At 48.2% G+C, this 18,686-nt stretch overlaps 1 protein-coding gene across 1 annotated transcript in view; it reads right to left on the reverse strand.

The window, feature by feature from the left end:
• Arhgap17 (Rho GTPase activating protein 17) overlaps positions 1–18,686 on the reverse strand; it is an 86,950-nt gene that overhangs the window by 18,302 nt on the left and 49,962 nt on the right. Inside the window, 10 exon segments of the mRNA XM_042689769.1 lie at positions 1,800–1,913; positions 3,518–3,598; positions 6,333–6,414; positions 7,172–7,283; positions 9,705–9,832; positions 13,677–13,758; positions 13,922–13,990; positions 15,099–15,210; positions 18,085–18,161; positions 18,421–18,532. Coding sequence (XP_042545703.1) covers positions 1,800–1,913; positions 3,518–3,598; positions 6,333–6,414; positions 7,172–7,283; positions 9,705–9,832; positions 13,677–13,758; positions 13,922–13,990; positions 15,099–15,210; positions 18,085–18,161; positions 18,421–18,532 — 969 coding nt within the window.

Below are 18,686 nucleotides of genomic sequence, written 5' to 3' on the forward strand. Positions count from 1 at the left end.
ACCTTCCCAGCCCCTATACGAGTAATCTTATATGTTTCCTAAAACAAGATTGGACATACATGAGTGAATGAGTGAGTGGAAAGACCTTGATATGAAAACTGCAGCAGGTGGCTCACGCCTGTAATCCCACCTACTTGGGGGAAGTCAGAGGGATGGTAGTTCAAGGCCAGCCTGGGAAGGAAGCAAGGTCCCTAACTCAACCCAGACACCCGGCATGGTGGCAAGTGCCAGTGAGCCCAGCCACGTGGGAGTCTATAGGGCAGGAAGATTGTGATCTGAGGCTGGCCCTGGGCAAAATAAAACAAACAAGGAAGCAAAATGACAGGTAAGCCAAGCTCTGAGAAACAAGCTGTGCATGTTCTCGCTCATATGCAGAAGCTATATCTAAAATACACTGGGACATGATAAATTATACGGGACTTTAGGCATTCACACACAGTGAGACCAAAAGAAGTTATTCTTAGGAGAGGAACACAAAGATGCCATGCCTATGTGCATCTGATTATGCAAGTAAATATTTATTGAAGTGAACTCTAGGAAATAGAAACAAGAGGTTTTTTTTTTTGGTTGTTGTTTCTGTTTTTTCTTGTCTCGCTTATATGTTTATCTATCTTTGGGAGTGGGAGGGTAAGGTGGGCGGGGGGTGGGGGAGACAGAAATGGAGGGACAAACGGTGACCAATGCAGAAGTGGTACTCACTAGACACTATGTGGAAAATGAAAGGTACAACTTGTGGGTGGGGATGGGAGCCAAAAACTATGAGAAAGGGAGGGAAGGAATAACGTTGTCCAAAAAGAAGTGCATTCTTTACCTATCTTATATGACTGTAAGCCCTCTGTACGTCACCTTTATAATAATGATTAAAAAGAAACGTGAGATCCTACAAAGAAAAAAATACAGCAAAAAGGCCTGGGGCGCAGCTCATGTGGTAGAGTGCCTGCTCAGCAAGGAGGAGAGGAAGCTGAACAGGACCATCATCCTACAAAAAGCAGTCATAGGAAGCAGGGAAGGACACAGGCCCTGCGGTCCCCGCCAGGGCTCCCGCGGGACTCAGCGAAGGTGGGCCTGACGGCCCCGGCTTCGCAGGGAAAGCTGTGAGAACTGAGATCGCCGTCAAGCCACCAGCAGTGTTTTCTTCTTCAGAGCAACAGCTTTGAGGAAAAAGACACCTGAGAGACAGCGTATGTAAGAAGGGCACTCTGACCTTCCTCTTTCTTCCTGAAAACAGAAGATAAACTCTCCCAAGAAAGAAGCCCCCTCCCAGCGCCTGGGTGGGGGAGAAACATTTTTATCATCAGGGTCTGGGGGGTGGGGGATGAGGCAGGAGACCACCTGGACAAATGACCTTGTTAGACTCAAAAATGACCTTGTTAGACTCGCCCTTCTTTTCCACCTGTGGCTGCCTGGGCATAACCTCTGTCTGGTCCCGCTCTCACGCCTGACTACATGCTGTTGAACAGCCGTAGAGCATTGCTTTTCCTGCGAGGGCTCCTTGGTCTATCATTTTTCCTGCTAACCAGCTGCATGTCAGTTTCACTTCAGGCCCAGCCACACCCTGAAGGGAGTAGAGGTCGGTCAAGCTCTGGCGGTCTCTCATCATTGCATCTGTGGCAGATACAGATATGTGTCTCCTATCAGCTGCCTGATGGCCTCCTCCCCCTTGCCCACGTGCGGGCCAGCCCCGAGCTGTGCCCTGAGAAAGTCAGGCGAGTAGAAAATCAACTTAGGCTAGACTGAGGGTCATCCCACCAGGTGAAGAGAAGACATTAGTGTCCCGTGAAGGGGAGACGCTCACTCACCCTTCGTTTTTGGCCCACAGTAAGTTGGGGCCCAGCACGATGGCTATGTTGCTGGGAGTCATCTTATTAGCGTCGCTGGTCTGAGCAAGCTTCGCGAGGAACTTGATTAGGTACCTGCGAAACAGAAGGGATGAACGGTCTGCAGGTCTCCCCTACCACCTGCGTCCCATGGCTCTTGCAGGTTTTTCTTTTGTTTTGAGAACTTGATTAATGAGAACTTGTAAGGAGGAAATCACCACGGTTTTACCTCTGTGTGCTGCACATTTCTAATCCATTTCTCCTCCATTATCCAATTGTTACCACTAAGTAAATTAGATTGGATTCAACAGTAGCTCAACATATTTTTAATACAAATATAGTAAAGCAAACATACAAAATCAACCAAGGTACATTTCTTAAATGGAACTGTATTTCAACACATTTTATACTGCAATTATGAAAATATTCAATTTACATGCTTTAACTATAATTTTATATATCTGTAAGTACAGTTACATTAAAAAGTTAAGTACAATCTAGCTCTCTTGTCAACAGGGAGCTGGTTTAAATAATGCTAGGTAGGGCTGGGAAGGTGGCTCAGTGGTAGAGCACTTGCCTTGCATGCATGAGGCCCTGGGTTCAGTTCCTCAGCACCACATAAGCAAAAAGAAAAAAGCCAGAAGTGGTGCTGTGGCTCAAGTGGTAGAGCGCTAGCCTTGAGCTGAAGAGCTGAGGGACAGCGCCCAGGCCCAGAGTTCAGGCACCACGACTGGATCCCCCCCCCCAAAAAAAATAATGCTAGGTAATCCTTAAAGTGGAGTACTATGCAACCATAAAAAAGTTATCATGTACTGATATGGAAAAATTCTCTTAAGATTCACTAAACAAAAACATTAAAATGTTAAGAAAAGAAGATGAGTGGGTGATGAGAGAAATCACATGTATGTAGCATGTACATATGAAAGTAGTTGCTTATGCACATGTTCACTTTTTTTTTTTTGAGGTACTGAGATTAGTACTCAGGGCCTTGAGCTTGCCAGGTACTCTAGCACTTGAACCACACCTCCAGACCCTTTCTATGTTGGTAAATAGTAGGGTCTTGTTTCATACCTGTGTTGCTGGGGATGACAGACAAGGGCCACCGCGCCCAGCTACTACGCTTCCCCCACAGCTGGGATAACAGCTTCGGGCCACCACACCCACTTACTGTTCAGGATGGAGTCATGAACGTTTAGACCAAGGCTGGCCTCAAATCTTCACCCCCAAGATGTCCACCTCCCACGCAGCTAGGATTACATACTTGAGCCCCCCTCTCCTGGCGTGCACTGACTCTTGCCGAGAGGATGTGCAAGAAGCTAATCCTGACTGTGGCTTGGGAGAGGAATGGGTAGCGAGAGGAGGACGGTAGGAGGGAGGTTTTTCTTTTCAGTGTATACTTTTGATCTGTGAATCATAGGAAACTCTGGATTTTTGCACTCTATATTTAAAAAGCCACCAGTAAAATTTATAGAGTAAAACCAAGTTAAAATCCAGCCCAACACATGGGCTGGGAAGGTGGCTAAGTGGTTCACCCACCCCACCAACCCCCAGGCCAGCAGCTCCCTCCACGTGACTCTCCACCTCTTCGGCCGTGCCATACATGCCCGAGTTAATATTTTCCCTGCCAGGATTAAACCTCTCTTCACTCCGGAGTTACTGTAATGTAGTGGTTTACTTTATGGAATCCCAACCATACATACCTAAAGTTAACAAAGTTTTGTGGTGGCAACTTCTGACATGTTCTCCATAAATCTTGAAGTTTTTTGTCTGGATCCTGTATGCTGAGAAAAAAAAAAATTATGTGTAAAAATTCATTAGACCACCTATTACTGATAGATGTACTAATATGTGGCTATAATCTGGATATGAAATGTCACCCCCTGGCCCTTGTGTTGAAGGCTTAGACCTCAGCCTGAGGTGATCTCTGAGCGGGTGGAACCTTTGGGAATAAGTCAGGGCCATGGCCTGGGAGGAGTTCTGGGACCTTGGACCTTCTTGTTTTGTTCTTTGCTTCTCAGCTGGCATGAAGCCGAAAGGCCTCCTCTCCCATTAGCCCTGCCACAATGTGTTGTGCCCAGTGTCATCATGGACTGACATCCTTGAAATTGTGAACCAACACAACCTTTCCTTCTTTAAGTTGATTATCTCAGTCAAAGCGATGCAGAGCTACCTAAAAATATATGCTATATTAACCGTGAGGCCCGTGTTGTTATTTCCCACAGCTGGCAGACAGCACAAACTTGGGAAACAGACAGGTTTGTAGTAAAATACCAACTACATCACTGTTTGACTTGGAGCAAGATCTTGAACTAACAAGACTCAACCATTCCACTTGTGAGCTCGGGGGCAGAGCCACGCAAAACCACCCGGTCCAACACACATGGCACAAGGAGACAGAGCTCCACAGAGGGTTCAGTCTAGAAAACATGCATGCTAATGGATGCTTTCTGGAGCCTGGATTTCCTTATACCAAAGAGAGCCCAGCCACAGATCAGCTGCCACGCTCAAGGCGCCCGGACTTCTGGTCAGTCTTTCCCGCTCTCAAGGCTGCTTAAAGTCTCCAGGCCCAGAGGCCCATTCTGCTGTGGAGCCCTGGCCACAAAGTAAACTTCAAGGCACCAATGTTCAGAGATGCAGAAGAGGGACACAGCAGGGTTTGTGGAGCAGTCAGCTCTGCCCACTAGAAAGGGCAGTGCTAGAAGGTGTCCCGGTGATATCTATACAACAGAAGTGAAGATATATCTACAGGGCTGGGAAGGTGGCTTGGTGGTAGAGTGCTTGCCTTACATACATGAAATCTTGGGTTCGATTCCTCAGCACCTCATACACAGAAAAAGCTGGAAGAGGCATCATAGCTCAAGTGGTAAGAGTGTTAGCCTTGAGCAAAAGAAGCTCAGGGATGGGGCTGGGAAGGTGCCTCAGCGGCAGAGCGCTTGCCTTGCATGCATGAGGCCCTGGGTTCGATTCCTCAGCACCACATAAGCAAAAAGCCGAAGTGGCGCTGTGGCTCAAGTGGTAGAGCGCTAGCCTTGAGCTGAAGAACTGAGGGACAGTGCCCAAGCCCAGAGTTCAGGCCCCACAACCGGACGCCTCCCCTTCCCCCCCCCAAAAAAAATGAAGCTCAGGGACAGTGCCTAGGCCCTGAGGGCAAGGCCCAGGATTGGCAAAAAAAGAAAAAAAAAGAAAATATATCTACATGTTACATGTTAAGAGATCAGCCCATATGTTACCCATACAGTGGAGGTCTATGCTGACATTTCTCAACTATGAAATAATACACTGACAGATGCCTAAGAGGTTATTTCCTCTCAGGAACTAGAGAAAAATTGAGCTCAGGAAGGCACAAGGAAACCACCCAATAAAAGAAAGGCTACAACTCGCCTACCTAGAAGTGATGGTTGGGTTCGTTTAACACAGTCACAGGCTAGGCCCTAACTGGGTTCGTAGGGTAGAATAAAGACTACAAACGTGGCTCTGAACTTAAAAACCTCACCTATAAGGGACAAAGCACGATTCTGCAGGCATCTGGGAAAAGCAATATGGGATGATGTGTAAGTGACAAGAAAAAATGGCTCAGGGGCCATCAAATCACGGCCTGTGTGATGGGCAGATGGGGACAGGGGAGAGGAGGGGAGCATCAGAGGTAATGATTTAGGGACCTGGGAGAGAAGGCAGGTCAGAACAATGACACTGGCCGGCTGACCAAGAAACTCCAACAATTCTCTATGAAAGACTTGTCCTGCTCAAAACCAACTCTTCCTTGATAGAGTTAAGCCTGGGGGGGGGGGGGTGGCAGGGGGAGCGGTGGCAGGGTGGGGTGGGGAGAGAAAGGGCCAGAGAATGGGCAGATATGGGGTGGGTGCCCATTACTGCCCTGGCCTCAGCCCTACTCCTCCCCAAGCCCCCCCATTGCCTCATCTGTAAGTGAGAACAGTAACATCAGCCTCTTACAACACTAAGGATTACAGGAGGTGACAGCTGTCAAGATTAGTATGGCCTTTAGTACACAGCAAGGATTCGAGACACTTCATCAGTGTAAAGATGTCCCCCTTACTGTCCAGGTGAATTTGCAAGCCGCCTGACAGGCATATAGCAGTAGGACTCTTGTCCAGCGACAGGGCTTTCTTCAACGTAAAGAGGATTTGCGATGGGTCAGTTCATTAATGAGGGTGCCATTATGCATCTTCAATCAGGTAAGTCAGGTATGTTTAACCCAAGGCATAACTTGGAAGCTTCCCATACTAATATTAATACCTGAAATTTTCATTCTCAATGTAACTAGATCTGGGACACGTGCTATTTTCGTGTTAATTATAAAGTCTGAGGATAAAAATGCCTTGCAAATGGGGCACAGTATTTTATCCTCCTTTTGGGTGCCAGTACTGGGGCTTGAACTGGAGCCTGGGCGCTGTCCTTTAGCTTTCTTGCTCAGGGCTGGCACTCTACCACTTGAGCCACAGCTCCACCTCCTCCATCCTGTCTCTTTACTTTTAAAGCTGTGTTCTTTAAACTCACCTTGCAACTTGTGTCCATTCCTCGTAGAGATGAAAAGTCATCAAGGGTTCAGGCAATTCCCGCAAATAGGACTTCAAAGCACCTGCAACCATTAACACCTTGGCTATGAAATGGAGGTGCCTGGAGATCTTGGGAGCGCATGTTTTTGCAAACTGACATTATCTCAGTCACAATCTTCTGAGTTATACAGAACAAACCATACTTTGGCAGGAGGAGTGGTTAGAGAATGAAGTTATGCTTAAATTCTCTTAACAGACATGGTCTGTGGGGATGAGAAGAGGGAAGAAGTAGGTCTCCAACAATGGCGTTATGAGCTATCTCCACCTTTACTCAGTAAGGGGAAAGCGGGAGGAAATAAACTTAGATAAAGATAATAAGAAGGTAGGTGTGTGTGTGTGTGTGTGTGTGTGTATACTCCATTACAAAGGGAGTTTTTGGTATGTGTGTGTCAGTCCTGGGGCTTGAACTCTGGGCCTGGGAGCTGTCCCTGACTTGCTTCAGCTCAAGGCCAGCGCTCTACCACTTGAGCCACAGCACCACTTCTGGGTTTTTCCTGAGTAGTTTATTGGAGATGAGAGTCTTATAGGCTGGCTTTGCATCGGGAATTTTATTAGGAGTTTCATTTTGACAAATAAAACTATATTTTTTAACAGATGATCTGCCCAAGTTAGGACTTGCTCAGACTTTGAGGGCAGCTTGACTTTGTTTTCTGTTGTTGCTATTTGGTTTTTTGTCAGTAGTGAGGCTTGAACTCAGGACCTTAGCACTGTCCCTTAGCTTTTCCACTCATCTCAGCTTTCCGAGTAGCAGCTTGACTTGAGGGACTCGTTAGAGCTCACCTGCGACGGCGTGGGGGTCTGAATAGAACTCATCCAGGTGAGAAGTAGAACAGTCTAAAGCAGCTTTCAGCTTCTTTAACTTGGAGGCTCCGGCTCCAATTCGGAAAAGACCCTGAAGACAAAGAAAAGCCATCAATGTCAAGTGTAGGTTGTGAGTCTCTTACCAAGAGGCTGCGGGTTCTGATGGAACTTCAGCTCGCCTCCATCCACGAGGACAGTCAGCCAGTCAGCCTGTCTGTCTGCCTGCTGGCCAGCTGGCCAGCCAGCCTGCCTCACAGGGCTGCCCCAAGAAATAGGGAGACCTATGTATTCACCTAGATTGCCTGGTTGGGCAGAAAGCAGCCCATTCACCTTGGTTTTTGTTATTTTGAGACAAGGACTCATTGTGTAGCCCAAAGTGGTCTCAAATTCTAAATCCTGCCTCAGCTGCTCTAGTGCTAGGATTACAAGGTAAGCCACCATGCTAGAAGTCTGTTTTTAATGCAAGCTCTCAATCTGTCTCTGTTTAAAAGGCCTTTTTAAACTTCCACAAAAGGTTTATATTTCTAACACTGACTGCTATAGATTCTCTAAATTTAGGATTTAAAAAATATTAGCATTGGGCGCAGAAATAGAGGGAAGGGTGAACAAATGCAGTCATGGTAACCAATAGACACTATGTGGAAGATGAACTATGCAGTCCTGTGGGCAGGGATGGGATGGGGGAAACCGGGGAAAACTAAAGCAAGGGGTGACAATGTCCAAAAAAAGAAATGCACTTATTACCTGAATTATGAAATGGTAACCCCTCTGTACAACACCTTAGTAGTAACAGTAAAATCACCTCAAAAAATTACTATCTCAAGGCTAGCCATAATGGCTCATACCAGTAATCCTAGCAGTCAGGAGGCTGAGGAAGAAAAATCCCAAGTTTGAGGCCAGCCTGGGCTACATATTGAGAATCTGTCTCACACTCACATACAAAAATGTTGACATCTTAAGAAAAAATGTGTTAGACCAGGCTGCTAGTCACCCCTGCCCAAATGACACTAAGAAAATGGAGGAAAATAACAATACATGAAGTATCAACCAAGACAGGCAGGAGTAGGGACACTGGACCAGGAGTTGAAAGACTTGAGTTTCAAGCAAATTGATGTGGGCAGGGTTTTAGGGCCTGGACACTCCTGACACTTCGGTCTGGGTAATTCTTCACTGGAGGGAGTGGGGGAGGTAGGGGAGGGGACGCCCTGTGCATTGTGGGCTGTTTAACAGCACCCTCGATTTTTAGTCTTCGACACTACGGCCAACCAAGTTACTAAGATCAACATGTCTCAACAGTTTGCCAAATACCGGTGGGGAAGCGGAAGTGGCTCCCGATGAAAAGCATCAACCATGACTTATCAGCAAGTGGAGCAGTCCTGGACCTGGTGTGGTTGGATGGGTGAGTTTTTGCCTGTGTAATTCCTTAAAGCTGTTCACACTGCAATGCACACACTTTTCTTTTTTTTTTGTCGGTCATGGGGCTTGAACTCTGGGCCTGGGCGCTGTCCCTCAGCTCTTCAGCTCAAGGCGAGCGCTCTACCACTTGAGCTACAGCGCCACTTCCGGTTTTCTAGTGGTTTATTGGAGATAGGAGTCTCACGGTCTTTTCTGCCCGGGCTGGCTTTGAACCGCGATTCTCAGATCTCAGCCTCCTGAGTAGCTAGGATTATAGGCGTGAGCCACCGGTGCCCGGCCGCACACACTTTCCTGTATGCATGTTACATAAAACTTTCATAAAAAGTTTTTTAGCCGGGCACTGGTGGCCCATGCCTTTAATCCTAGGTACTCAGGAGGCTGAGATCTGAGGATCCTGGTTTGAAGCCAGCTCAGGCTGGCTGTGGGACTCCAATTAACTGCTCAAAAAGCCAAAGTGGTGCGGTGGCTCAAGTGGCACAGTACTAGCCCTGAGCAAAAGAGCTCAGGGACAGGGCCCGGGCCCTGAGTTCAAGCCCCACAACGGACCAAAAAGAAAAACTAAAGTTTTTTTTAAAGGAAAAAAAAAAAAAAGACTTATTATTCTATCGAGCTCTGTGCCAGTGTGACCTCTCTGTATGTTGACTTATCTAAACGAGAAGAAATGAACAGAACTGCCCTGCCTGGCTCTCTGGTAGGGATCCTATAAAAGAAATGCATAAATGCATTCCAACATCAATTGCATCTTATCACACAGGTGCAAGATTCTTGCTGTCAACGGTTATTAAAACCTAGAGCTCCTGGAAGCTCTGGTCTGTTACAACATCATGAAATCCACCGTCCCACATCATGAACAGCTTAACATGCAACGATCAGCTGGAACACAAAAGGTCGGAACACGCTTCACTCAGGCGAGTTCACCCGGTCCTGTGAGGCACAGAAGAGTACGGTGTGCAGGGTGGGTCTCAATTTGAAAGTTTGAAAGCTGTAGGTCCACACGATGCCCACAGTGGCTATGTAATAAAGACAGGGTGGATGGGGTGTGTGTGTGTGGGGGGGGTGCGCGCATGGTGCCCTGGGAGAGGAAGGGCTGCCTCACCTCCTCCTTCATGCCCGTCTCCAGGAGCAGCATGACACACGCCTCTATGGGGAGCGCGATCTCACGCCCGCTGCGCTTCAGGTGCTCTTCCAGAGGTGTCCCGAAGGCGGGCTTCTCTGCCCACTTATCTAGAGCAGTGAACAGCCTGTAAGACACCCCCACAACCTCACGCATCCCCACGCTGTTTTCTCCCCAACCAACCACCGAAGGAGGTGTTCTAAACACTGGCAGCCGAGGCTCTGGGAGGAGCCAGCACCTGTGCCGTGTGCGGCTGTGGCTAGCGTGTGTGGGAGCGCGGCCCCGCGCCGCCTGCCTTCAACACGCGTTAGGTAGGCTGGCGGCCTGGTGTGGGAACACAGGGTGCGTCTGAGCGTCCTCTCCTCATGGAAAGCCATGTCGCCGAGCCATGCATGGCAGCACGGGACTGGCCTTCTAGTGACAGGATGAGAAAGAGCTTCCTCACATGGAAATGGAACCATTGTCCCACCTCTGTGACCCAGGACTGGAGATGGTCGAGGGGAACGTGGGCCAGGTGCAGTGTCTCTGAGACAATCTGTTGCCAAACAGATTCAGAGTCAAAACACAATGAAGCGTCGTCAGTTCCCCAGGAACGCAGCCTGGGATGAAAGCAGTAGTGTGGGATTTTATTTAACCCCGCTCCCTTCCACCACGGGGCTGGGGCAGCTCGGCAGAAATACACACAGTGGGGCAATCAGATAAGAAAGCCACGTTTTGAACTTGGACCTAGGGTCTTCGAATGGGAAGTCCTGGCTGGGTCTGGCCTGCCTGTGGGATCGGGAGACAGCGCCATGTGGGAAGCATACGGAAGCTCAAGGGAAATGAGCTGGTGGTCCTGCCCACCAACTGGGCTTACGCCCGTCCTCTCCTAGAACTTTCTGGAAACACTCCACAGAGTGCGCTGCCCTCTGCCTTCATGTAATGCTGGCAGGGGTGGGAATGAAAACCTCCATCCCAGAGACATTCCAAAGGGCAGACTCCAGTTTCTCAAATGAACAGCGTACTATGTGCCTGGCACTGCAGGAGGGACCGAGTGCACAGGGACACTCCACCTTCAGGATGAGAGCAATTGGATCATGAAGAAAACACAGGACATACATGTACACGTGACAGCCACAAGACAAGACACGTTTGCTATGTCATGGCAGATCGATGGTATACACAAGGGTCACAAAACAGTTGTCTGCATGGCCAGTGGTGACTGGGGCAGAGGCCAGGCTGGGGAGCCCCCCGGAAGCAGCCAGATCAACATGTCTCGGGGGGGGGGGAAACACCCCAAGTGCCACCAGATCTTTTAAACATTTAAAAGAAGGCAGAAATGGGGATTGGCACATGAAGTGTCTTGATTCAAAATGACAGCAGCTAATTAAAAAAACGTGTAGCGAACGGCAGCTGTTTGCGACCTCTGGTGTCGACCATCAATGCAAGGGTGATTTGGGAGACAGGGTTCACACAGCCCCAGCAGTGAGAGAGACAAGAATCAACAGGCTAAGAGGCAGATAAGCACATCTGGTGGAGAGCGACAAGCGGTGAGTCTGGACACTTGAGTTTTATCCCAGAGCTCGGGCACCAGGCTATGACAGCACAGCAGTAGAGGGGCCAGGAAGGATGGGGGGAAAAGGCAGGCACAGGGCAGAATGAACAGAACCCGGTGGCCATGTGAGAGAGGAAGGGAAGAGAGCACAGGCTTTCAGGCCTGGTGGTGTCAAGGGGACCAAGAAGGAAGGCCAGGGCGAGTGCACAGACCACTGAGTGGAAGAGGAGGGCAGCATTCAAGAGAACCGATGCTTCAGCTGCAGACGAGAGGGAGTGTCTAGGGAAGGGGTAAAGGGAGGGAGGAAGAGAGGAACCTAGGGGTGAGGACACAACTCAGAAAAGGGGGTGAGGTGGGGGCAGAACTGTAGAAATGTGAGACCTACAAATGAGAGATGATCATCAACTGAAGCAGGAGAAAGTTTTGCCAGGGAAGAGACGGCCTAGCTGTGCCAGACACCAGGATTGCCCAGTGTTTGGGCATTCAAACTTCCTTTTTAAACAGCAGAGTGGAGAGGGAAGCCAGATTGAAAAATTAAGAGGCAGGAGAGAAGGTAGAAAGGAGTCTCTAAGAGCCTGGCAGAAGAAAAGGAGATCGAGTAAAAGGCACCGAGTTTGGGACATGTGGAGACTGAAAGGCCAGCAGCTGGTCAAACGTCCATTAGAAGGTCCAGGACATGGGAACCGCAGGGTCAGATTATAGTTGAGTCTTTCTGAAGACAGAAGACAGGACTAGAGGGAGAAGACTAAGAGGAGACGGGAGGGGAGAGGATGGGGTATATTTTACACAGGAGGAGATGGCTGTCCTCCCCTGCTGTGCCCCCTACAGGCCAGTTTTCCACAGTTCACCCTAATCCCCAGCCCTGCTCCCCATTCTCCTGCATTTCTTCAAGGAAAACGACAGAACCAGCTGCCTGGGAAGCCATCCTTCCCTGATTGGTGGATGGGGAACTTCCCAATTAGACTTCAGCCACTCAAAAGCTACAACATTGATGTCCATCTTTCTGCTCCACGCAGCACTCAGCACACAGTGGCTACCTCATAAGCCCAAGTTCTCAATTCTGTATGTCTGCTGCTCAACACCATTGCTATACACTGGGAAACGATGTTTTTTAGAACCAAGAGAAGCTCATCCTATGAAGAATGGCCAAGTAATGAGGTGCATTACAACTGAGATTACTCAGGGCCAGGGTCAGTCAAAACAGAGAATCTTATTCCATCATCCAAAAGCTTTCAGGCACAAGGCTAAAAACTGTTGGGACTTCCTGAAGTTCAAGGGGCCAGTGCACATGCACATCCACAGAACCTACCTTCCACTGTCACCCATACGGCACAATCACATGGTCGCTACATTCAATGGCTGGCCTGATCTCTGCGGTTCAAACCCGTGGCTCTGCAGGGTGAACTTAAACTCCAAATGTCAGGTCTACACCGCAAGCAAAAGGCAGCTGGCTCTCCACATTCAGCCAGCTGTGGACTGAAAATACCCAGCAACGAAACTGCTCTCTCCTGAATATGGAGAAACTTTACTGTTTTGTCGTTATTCTCTAAACCCTACAACGGAACTACTATTTACACAGCATTTACACTGCACTCTACAGTATAATAATCTAGAGATGACAAAGTACACAGAAGAATACGGGCAGGTTATATGCAGATGAGGCCACTCCCCCTCAGACACTGAGGGGCAAAGGCGACAGACTTGAAGAGGACAGAGCACCTCCTGCTCATTTCTGCTGGTGAGCACTGATGGCAAATCTCACAGAAGGAGAGGCAAGGGCTTTAGGGAGGCAAACAAAACAAAATCGACAAGCAAACCAATAGGTGTACACATCCCACTTAAAGGTAAACATCAAGGGAAGGTTCAATCCATTTGTGGAATAGAACCTGCAACGTGCTTGAATATGGTGGGTAAAATATCAGTACTGATAAGAACAAAAGCCTTGTGTCGACAAAGGAGTCCAAAATGGGGGCCGTGGTCTATGACTCCATCAACACTCATGTGTGGAGTCAAGTACAAAAGTTCTCTCCTGGAAAGCTGAACTTCTTCCCCGCCCCCCTCCCAGACTGATGGCCACTCTTGGAGACACAGGGCCAGAACTGAGCACTGCAGAACCAGCAGTTGGCTTGGAAAAGTGACTGGATGCTCCAACTTTTCAAGCTTGTAGGAGGACAGACAGACCTACACACCCCCTGAGTTATCCCTTCGAGGGAAGGTTTGAAAGAACTGCAAAGTGTTCCGTTAGTGTGTTAATTTGGGTTTGGAAGATATTAGAGGATGCAGCAAGGAAGATGGACGGGTGCTGGGAGCAGCACCTGGCTTGGCAGAGAGCCTCCACCCAGAGGAAATGCATGCAGAGAAGAAGAGAGGCAGAGGGGCAGCGGCAAGAAAGGCATCAGCCAGCACGCAGGTTACGTTACCTTGATGGGCTCGCATTTCGGGAAGGGCCTTTTCTAAGACTGCTAATGCTTTTCTATGGTAATCTGCTTGTGCTTCTAATAACTGAGAACAGACCCACATTCAAAAACAAAAGTAACGTTAGCGTCGGATGCACACACACACAGTGGCTGAGCAAAACTCAAAAAATGAACTCAGTTTGCAAATAAACTAAAAAGGACTCGATTTTTACAATGGGCTAAGATTTTTCTCAAGGGCCGGCACTTACCGTAACGAAAAATTTTCCGTACTCCCCTTCTCTGGCCATGAAGTTGTACATGTCTGCTGCGAGCTGATCCTGGGTAAGCAGAAGAAACACAGCATGAGAAAGATGAATGGAAGCATGGTCTGAGGTGATCTGTGAGGCCTCAGACAGAAAAGTGATGGAAGAAGCCACAGATTAAATGTTCACTAAACCACTGCTGCCACCATACCAGGGTAGGACAAAAAGAATAAGCATCTTATGTCTTGACATGGGAACCATTTCCAAAGTATGTTTTTCAATTCCTTGCTAGGAAGCAAGAGGATGTATGGGGCACTACTTATAGTAGATTACCACTTGATTTAAACAAAAAAAAAAAAAAAAAAAAAAAGGAGAAAAATGTCCTCTTTTGACTGTCATCGAATGTGTGGGTACACATGGGCATGTGTCTGGAATTAAAGACATTAGGAAGAGCAATTTTCTATCAAGTACAGAAGAAATTAGATAGAAGGAAGAGAATGGTGGAAGACTTAATGTTTACTTTTATTCTTTTTAATATCTAAAGAAATCATTCACGTAAAAACTCGGTAACTTAAGGAAGGACAGATTAGGCAAATGGGTATATATGTATTTTTTTTCAATTTTTGTATGTATGTGTGTGCATATATTGTTCTTATACATATACAGAAAAATTTACATTTATTGGAAAATACACATATATAACTTCTTTTGCGTTTAAAATAGATATTGCTTTCTGTTTTGGACATCAAGGTACATAAGTTAATGTGAAGACTATCCCATTTATGATAAATCTGGAAATGCTAGTTATGAAGAATAAATACATTTATAAAATAACTGGCAAAACAAGAAAGTAAATTTCCTGAATCTCCAGCCTGCCTCAAAAAAAAAAAAAAAAAGATAAAAGGAAAAGAAACAAAGACTCACAATGTTGTGCGTGAATGGAAGGTAGGGATGGAATAACCAGGTAGACTTGTACCAGCATGGTAGCCAACATGGCTGAGTCTGGCATTCACGAGGACTCAGACCAGAAAGGGAGGCCTTGGGCTAGCATGGCAGGGAGGTAGTACAGGCACGTTGCGCACAAAGATGCAAGTCCTGGAGACCTAGACCCTTCATACGGGAAGGGTTGACACAGTCACCCGTCAGCAGACGATGATCGCTGCCATGACTAGGCGTCTCATACCTTGCACTGCTCGACTTTATTTCCAGCTTCGTCCATCTCTTCCTTGAGGGTATCTATTTTTGATGGAAGCCCCTGAAAGTTGGCTCCTGAAGACTTGTGAGCTTGGTTCCACCTGCGAAAACAAAGAGGCAGCCAGTCTGACACGGCTATGCATCTTCAACTGCACGGGGTGGAGGTAGGCCCCTCCCCAGAACAGATACTGCTCATGACAGGTATCAGAACCCAGGATGGCTGCTTCTCTTTGAGTTTATCCTCTAAGAGGAGATGTGAGTGTTCCACCATGACAGGACCCTCCCGTGCTGTGGGTATCTGCTCTGAGTGCCATCAGACATCTCCTGTCTCATACAAACCCTGCTGCTGAAGCAGCTGTGCAGTGCTCGGCACAGAATCCTTGCCAACAAAGCACCCCTTTGCTGCCCTGCTCTGGTCTAGAACATTCCTTGTGCCTCTGGAAACCAGCGCCTGCTCTTGCGCACTGCCTAGGATGTATCTTCCTGCCATCTGTGACTTGTGACTAGTTTCAGCCATGCAGACCTCATTTTCAAGTGCTTTGAGCTTGGTTGTATTCGGCACTGTCTGGTTCTGTGGAAAGCTAAACACAAAACCAAGGCTAGCATGCTACTCCCTCTTACTGCACTGCCCTATTACATTGTGTTCTGCCCACTTCACATTTCTGAAAAGGCACAGACAGCAGCAGGTCATCCCAAGCAACAAACCAGTGCTGCACTCCCTGAAGAGCCACGCTCTAGTGTGAAGAGCAGCTCAACCTAACGAGCTGTGTTACCCTGTTAGCAACTTGGCCTGCCTGTGGCTCAGGGCCCACCTGTGAAACTGAGATGACCAACACTGATCCCCGTGCAGAATGACGCAGGGAGTCTGAGCGAGAACAAAGACGAATGTGTGTGTGTACGCACATACTGGATTCCTACCTAACATCCCTGCAGGGCGGTGCGGGAAGAGGTAACGAAGAACGGCCAGCTGTTCAGTTTCTCTAATACCTACTTGAGTTAATTCAGTGAGTAAGCCCCGTGAATAGCAGGTGGAGACTCTGTAAGTCTTCTAGGAGGTACGTGTACTTGAAATGAGTTAACTCCTGGCAGATAAATCTCTGTAATGTTGTTCAATCAGCTCCAGGGAGGGACACTGACAGCCTTGTTAAACCAGTCGAATGTTCTTCCTTGTTTGAGGAAACAATTGTCCATTGGGGAGAGAAGGACAGACAGGCTGTGCTGGGAGCAGGTGAAACAGGGAGGAGGGGGGAGGAAGGTGAGTACAGAGGAACTGCTTTATATGTATGTATGAGGGTAAAATAATGAAGCCTGCTAAAACTATTTCAAGAATGAGGGAAAGAGATGAAGAAGCAGGTAGAGGGAGTGAGGGCGGAGGGAGTACCTTATATGCATATACGGAGATGTCACAACCGAGGCCCTTTGTAATATGTATAACAGAGCAGCATGCATGAATATATTTAGCGTACAGGAGCACATGTATTATGTAACTTTTTTTTTTTTTTTTTTCTGGGTGCTAGCCTAGGTGCTGTCCCTGAATTTCACTTGAGCCCACAGCTCTGCTTCTGGCTTTTTAGTAGTTCATTGGAGATGAGTGTCTCATCAACTTTCCTGCCCAGGCTGGCTTGGAATTGTAAGCTTCAGATTTCAGCCTCCTGAGTAGGCAGGATGACAGGTGTGGGTCACCATGCCCAGTGCTAATAAATAATGTTAATTTAAAAAATGTATGTCAGGGTGGCCTGCACTCCCGTCCTGTCACACAGGATTCCGGTCACGTGTGTACAGGTGATATGGAGATAGCAGACACTGTGTCCCAATTCTAGCTTCGCCATTTATTATTTCTAAGGCCTGGTGTGGAGCAAGTCACGTGGGCTGGAAAGGCAGGCAGCTCCCTTATGTGGGGAAAGAAGTTTCCTCTCCCACTGGTGTTGGGGGCTTTTGCACAAAGCCCGACAGGGCCCGGGACTGTTAAAAATAGAGGAGCGAAAGAACGGGGTCTGGTGGGAGAACCCAATAGGCTGATATCTGGAGTTTGGAGATCAATACCTGGCAAGCAGCAGGTGTCCAGCAAGCCACACTCTTGCTTGATAACTGTGCTATGCATGAATGCCTCAATGTTGCGTAAACGAGGATCTTTACGTTCGATGGCCTGGGGCTGCTTCTTCCCCCAGATAAAGCGGATGTTAGTTAAGCCAGCAGTATCCCCGATACTCAATCCAACCCTGTGGAGGGCCACTTTCTAAGGGTACCATTGGTGGAGCTGACACACAGAACCCATACCTGCTTTGCCGTGCGCTGCACAGACTTGCAGTGAGGACTGGCAGGTGTGAGGGGGTCAGCAAGGCCTCCTGTTTCGGTAAGGAGAGTCTGGCTGGTGGACAACCCCGCTCCTGCACTTACGCACTATTCTGCATTTGTCTGCGGTGCTGGTGATGAAGCCAGCACCTTGTGCACTGTGGGCAACTCTGTGTGTGTGTGTGTGTGTGTGTGTGTACACTGGTCCTTGTGCACTGTGGGCAACTGTGTGTGTGTGTGTGCGCGCGCGTGTGCATGTGTGTGTGTGTGTACACTGGTCTGGGGCTTGAACACAGGACTTGGGTGCTGTCCATCAGCTTTTTTGCTTACGGCTAGTATTTTACCCCTTAAGCTGTAACTCCGCTTTTGGGAAGGTAACTGGAAGTACTTTCCTGCCTGGGAGGCTGGCTTTGAACTCCTGCAATCTTCAGACCTCGGCCCCCCGAGTAGCCAGGATTCCTGGCACGAGCCACTAGCACCCAGTTAGTTTTCCTTATTTTTGAGTTCTCCTTGCTCGCAGAGGACAGGGTAGTCTAATAAGACCCCCACTGCCATGACCGGGAGAGGATGTGGCCTGAAGGCTGTGGCCAGAGGAGCAATGTGTGGCTTTGCGACGATTTCCACTCCACCCGCTCAGCAGTGGGTGGCGATGGCTCCTCACCGTCTCTGCAGCTTTATCTTACCTGGCTCTCACCGAGTCCCAGTCCAGCACCAGTTTTGCGAGCTGCTTTCTCTGCTTCTGGATGTTGGGAATCTCGACCTGAAAAGAAGAACACACTAAATGGGATGTGCACTGGGGGTTGAACGGGATGCACTTTGGCGTTTTTAGCTGAAGACCTCAAAGAGCGCATGGTTTGTTTAAAATGGTTTCTCTCTTGAGGAAAAAAAAATTCCAATTTTCAATTTACTCCTTTTTATTTCTGAGAAGCATGTTTTCAAATCACCGTAGGCACAAGTGAAGCATTCTCCATCCAGCCTAAGCCAGTCGATTCGTCTGTGTACACAGCGCAGACACCTACCTCTGCAATGCCGTACAGAGGATCTACGATCTCTTTTTCAACAAAAACTTCATGCTGGGAGAGCTCAAGGGCCAGCTGATTCTCCGCATCTCCACACGTCTCCAGCATCTTCCTTCAAAAACGAGATAACCGACAACAAGCATGTGCTATTACATCAGGCAATGATCATTGCAGTTCGGATTGCGCATGGCAGAGCACTGCCCAGCAAAGCCTTTACAAACCACACACGAGCCAGGTGCTGGTGGCTCACACCTGTAACTCTAGCT

This window comes from Dipodomys spectabilis, unplaced genomic scaffold (genome assembly GCF_019054845.1).
Source record: "Dipodomys spectabilis isolate Male_0828 unplaced genomic scaffold, ASM1905484v1 ptg000127l, whole genome shotgun sequence".
Lineage (NCBI taxonomy): Eukaryota > Metazoa > Chordata > Mammalia > Rodentia > Heteromyidae > Dipodomys > Dipodomys spectabilis.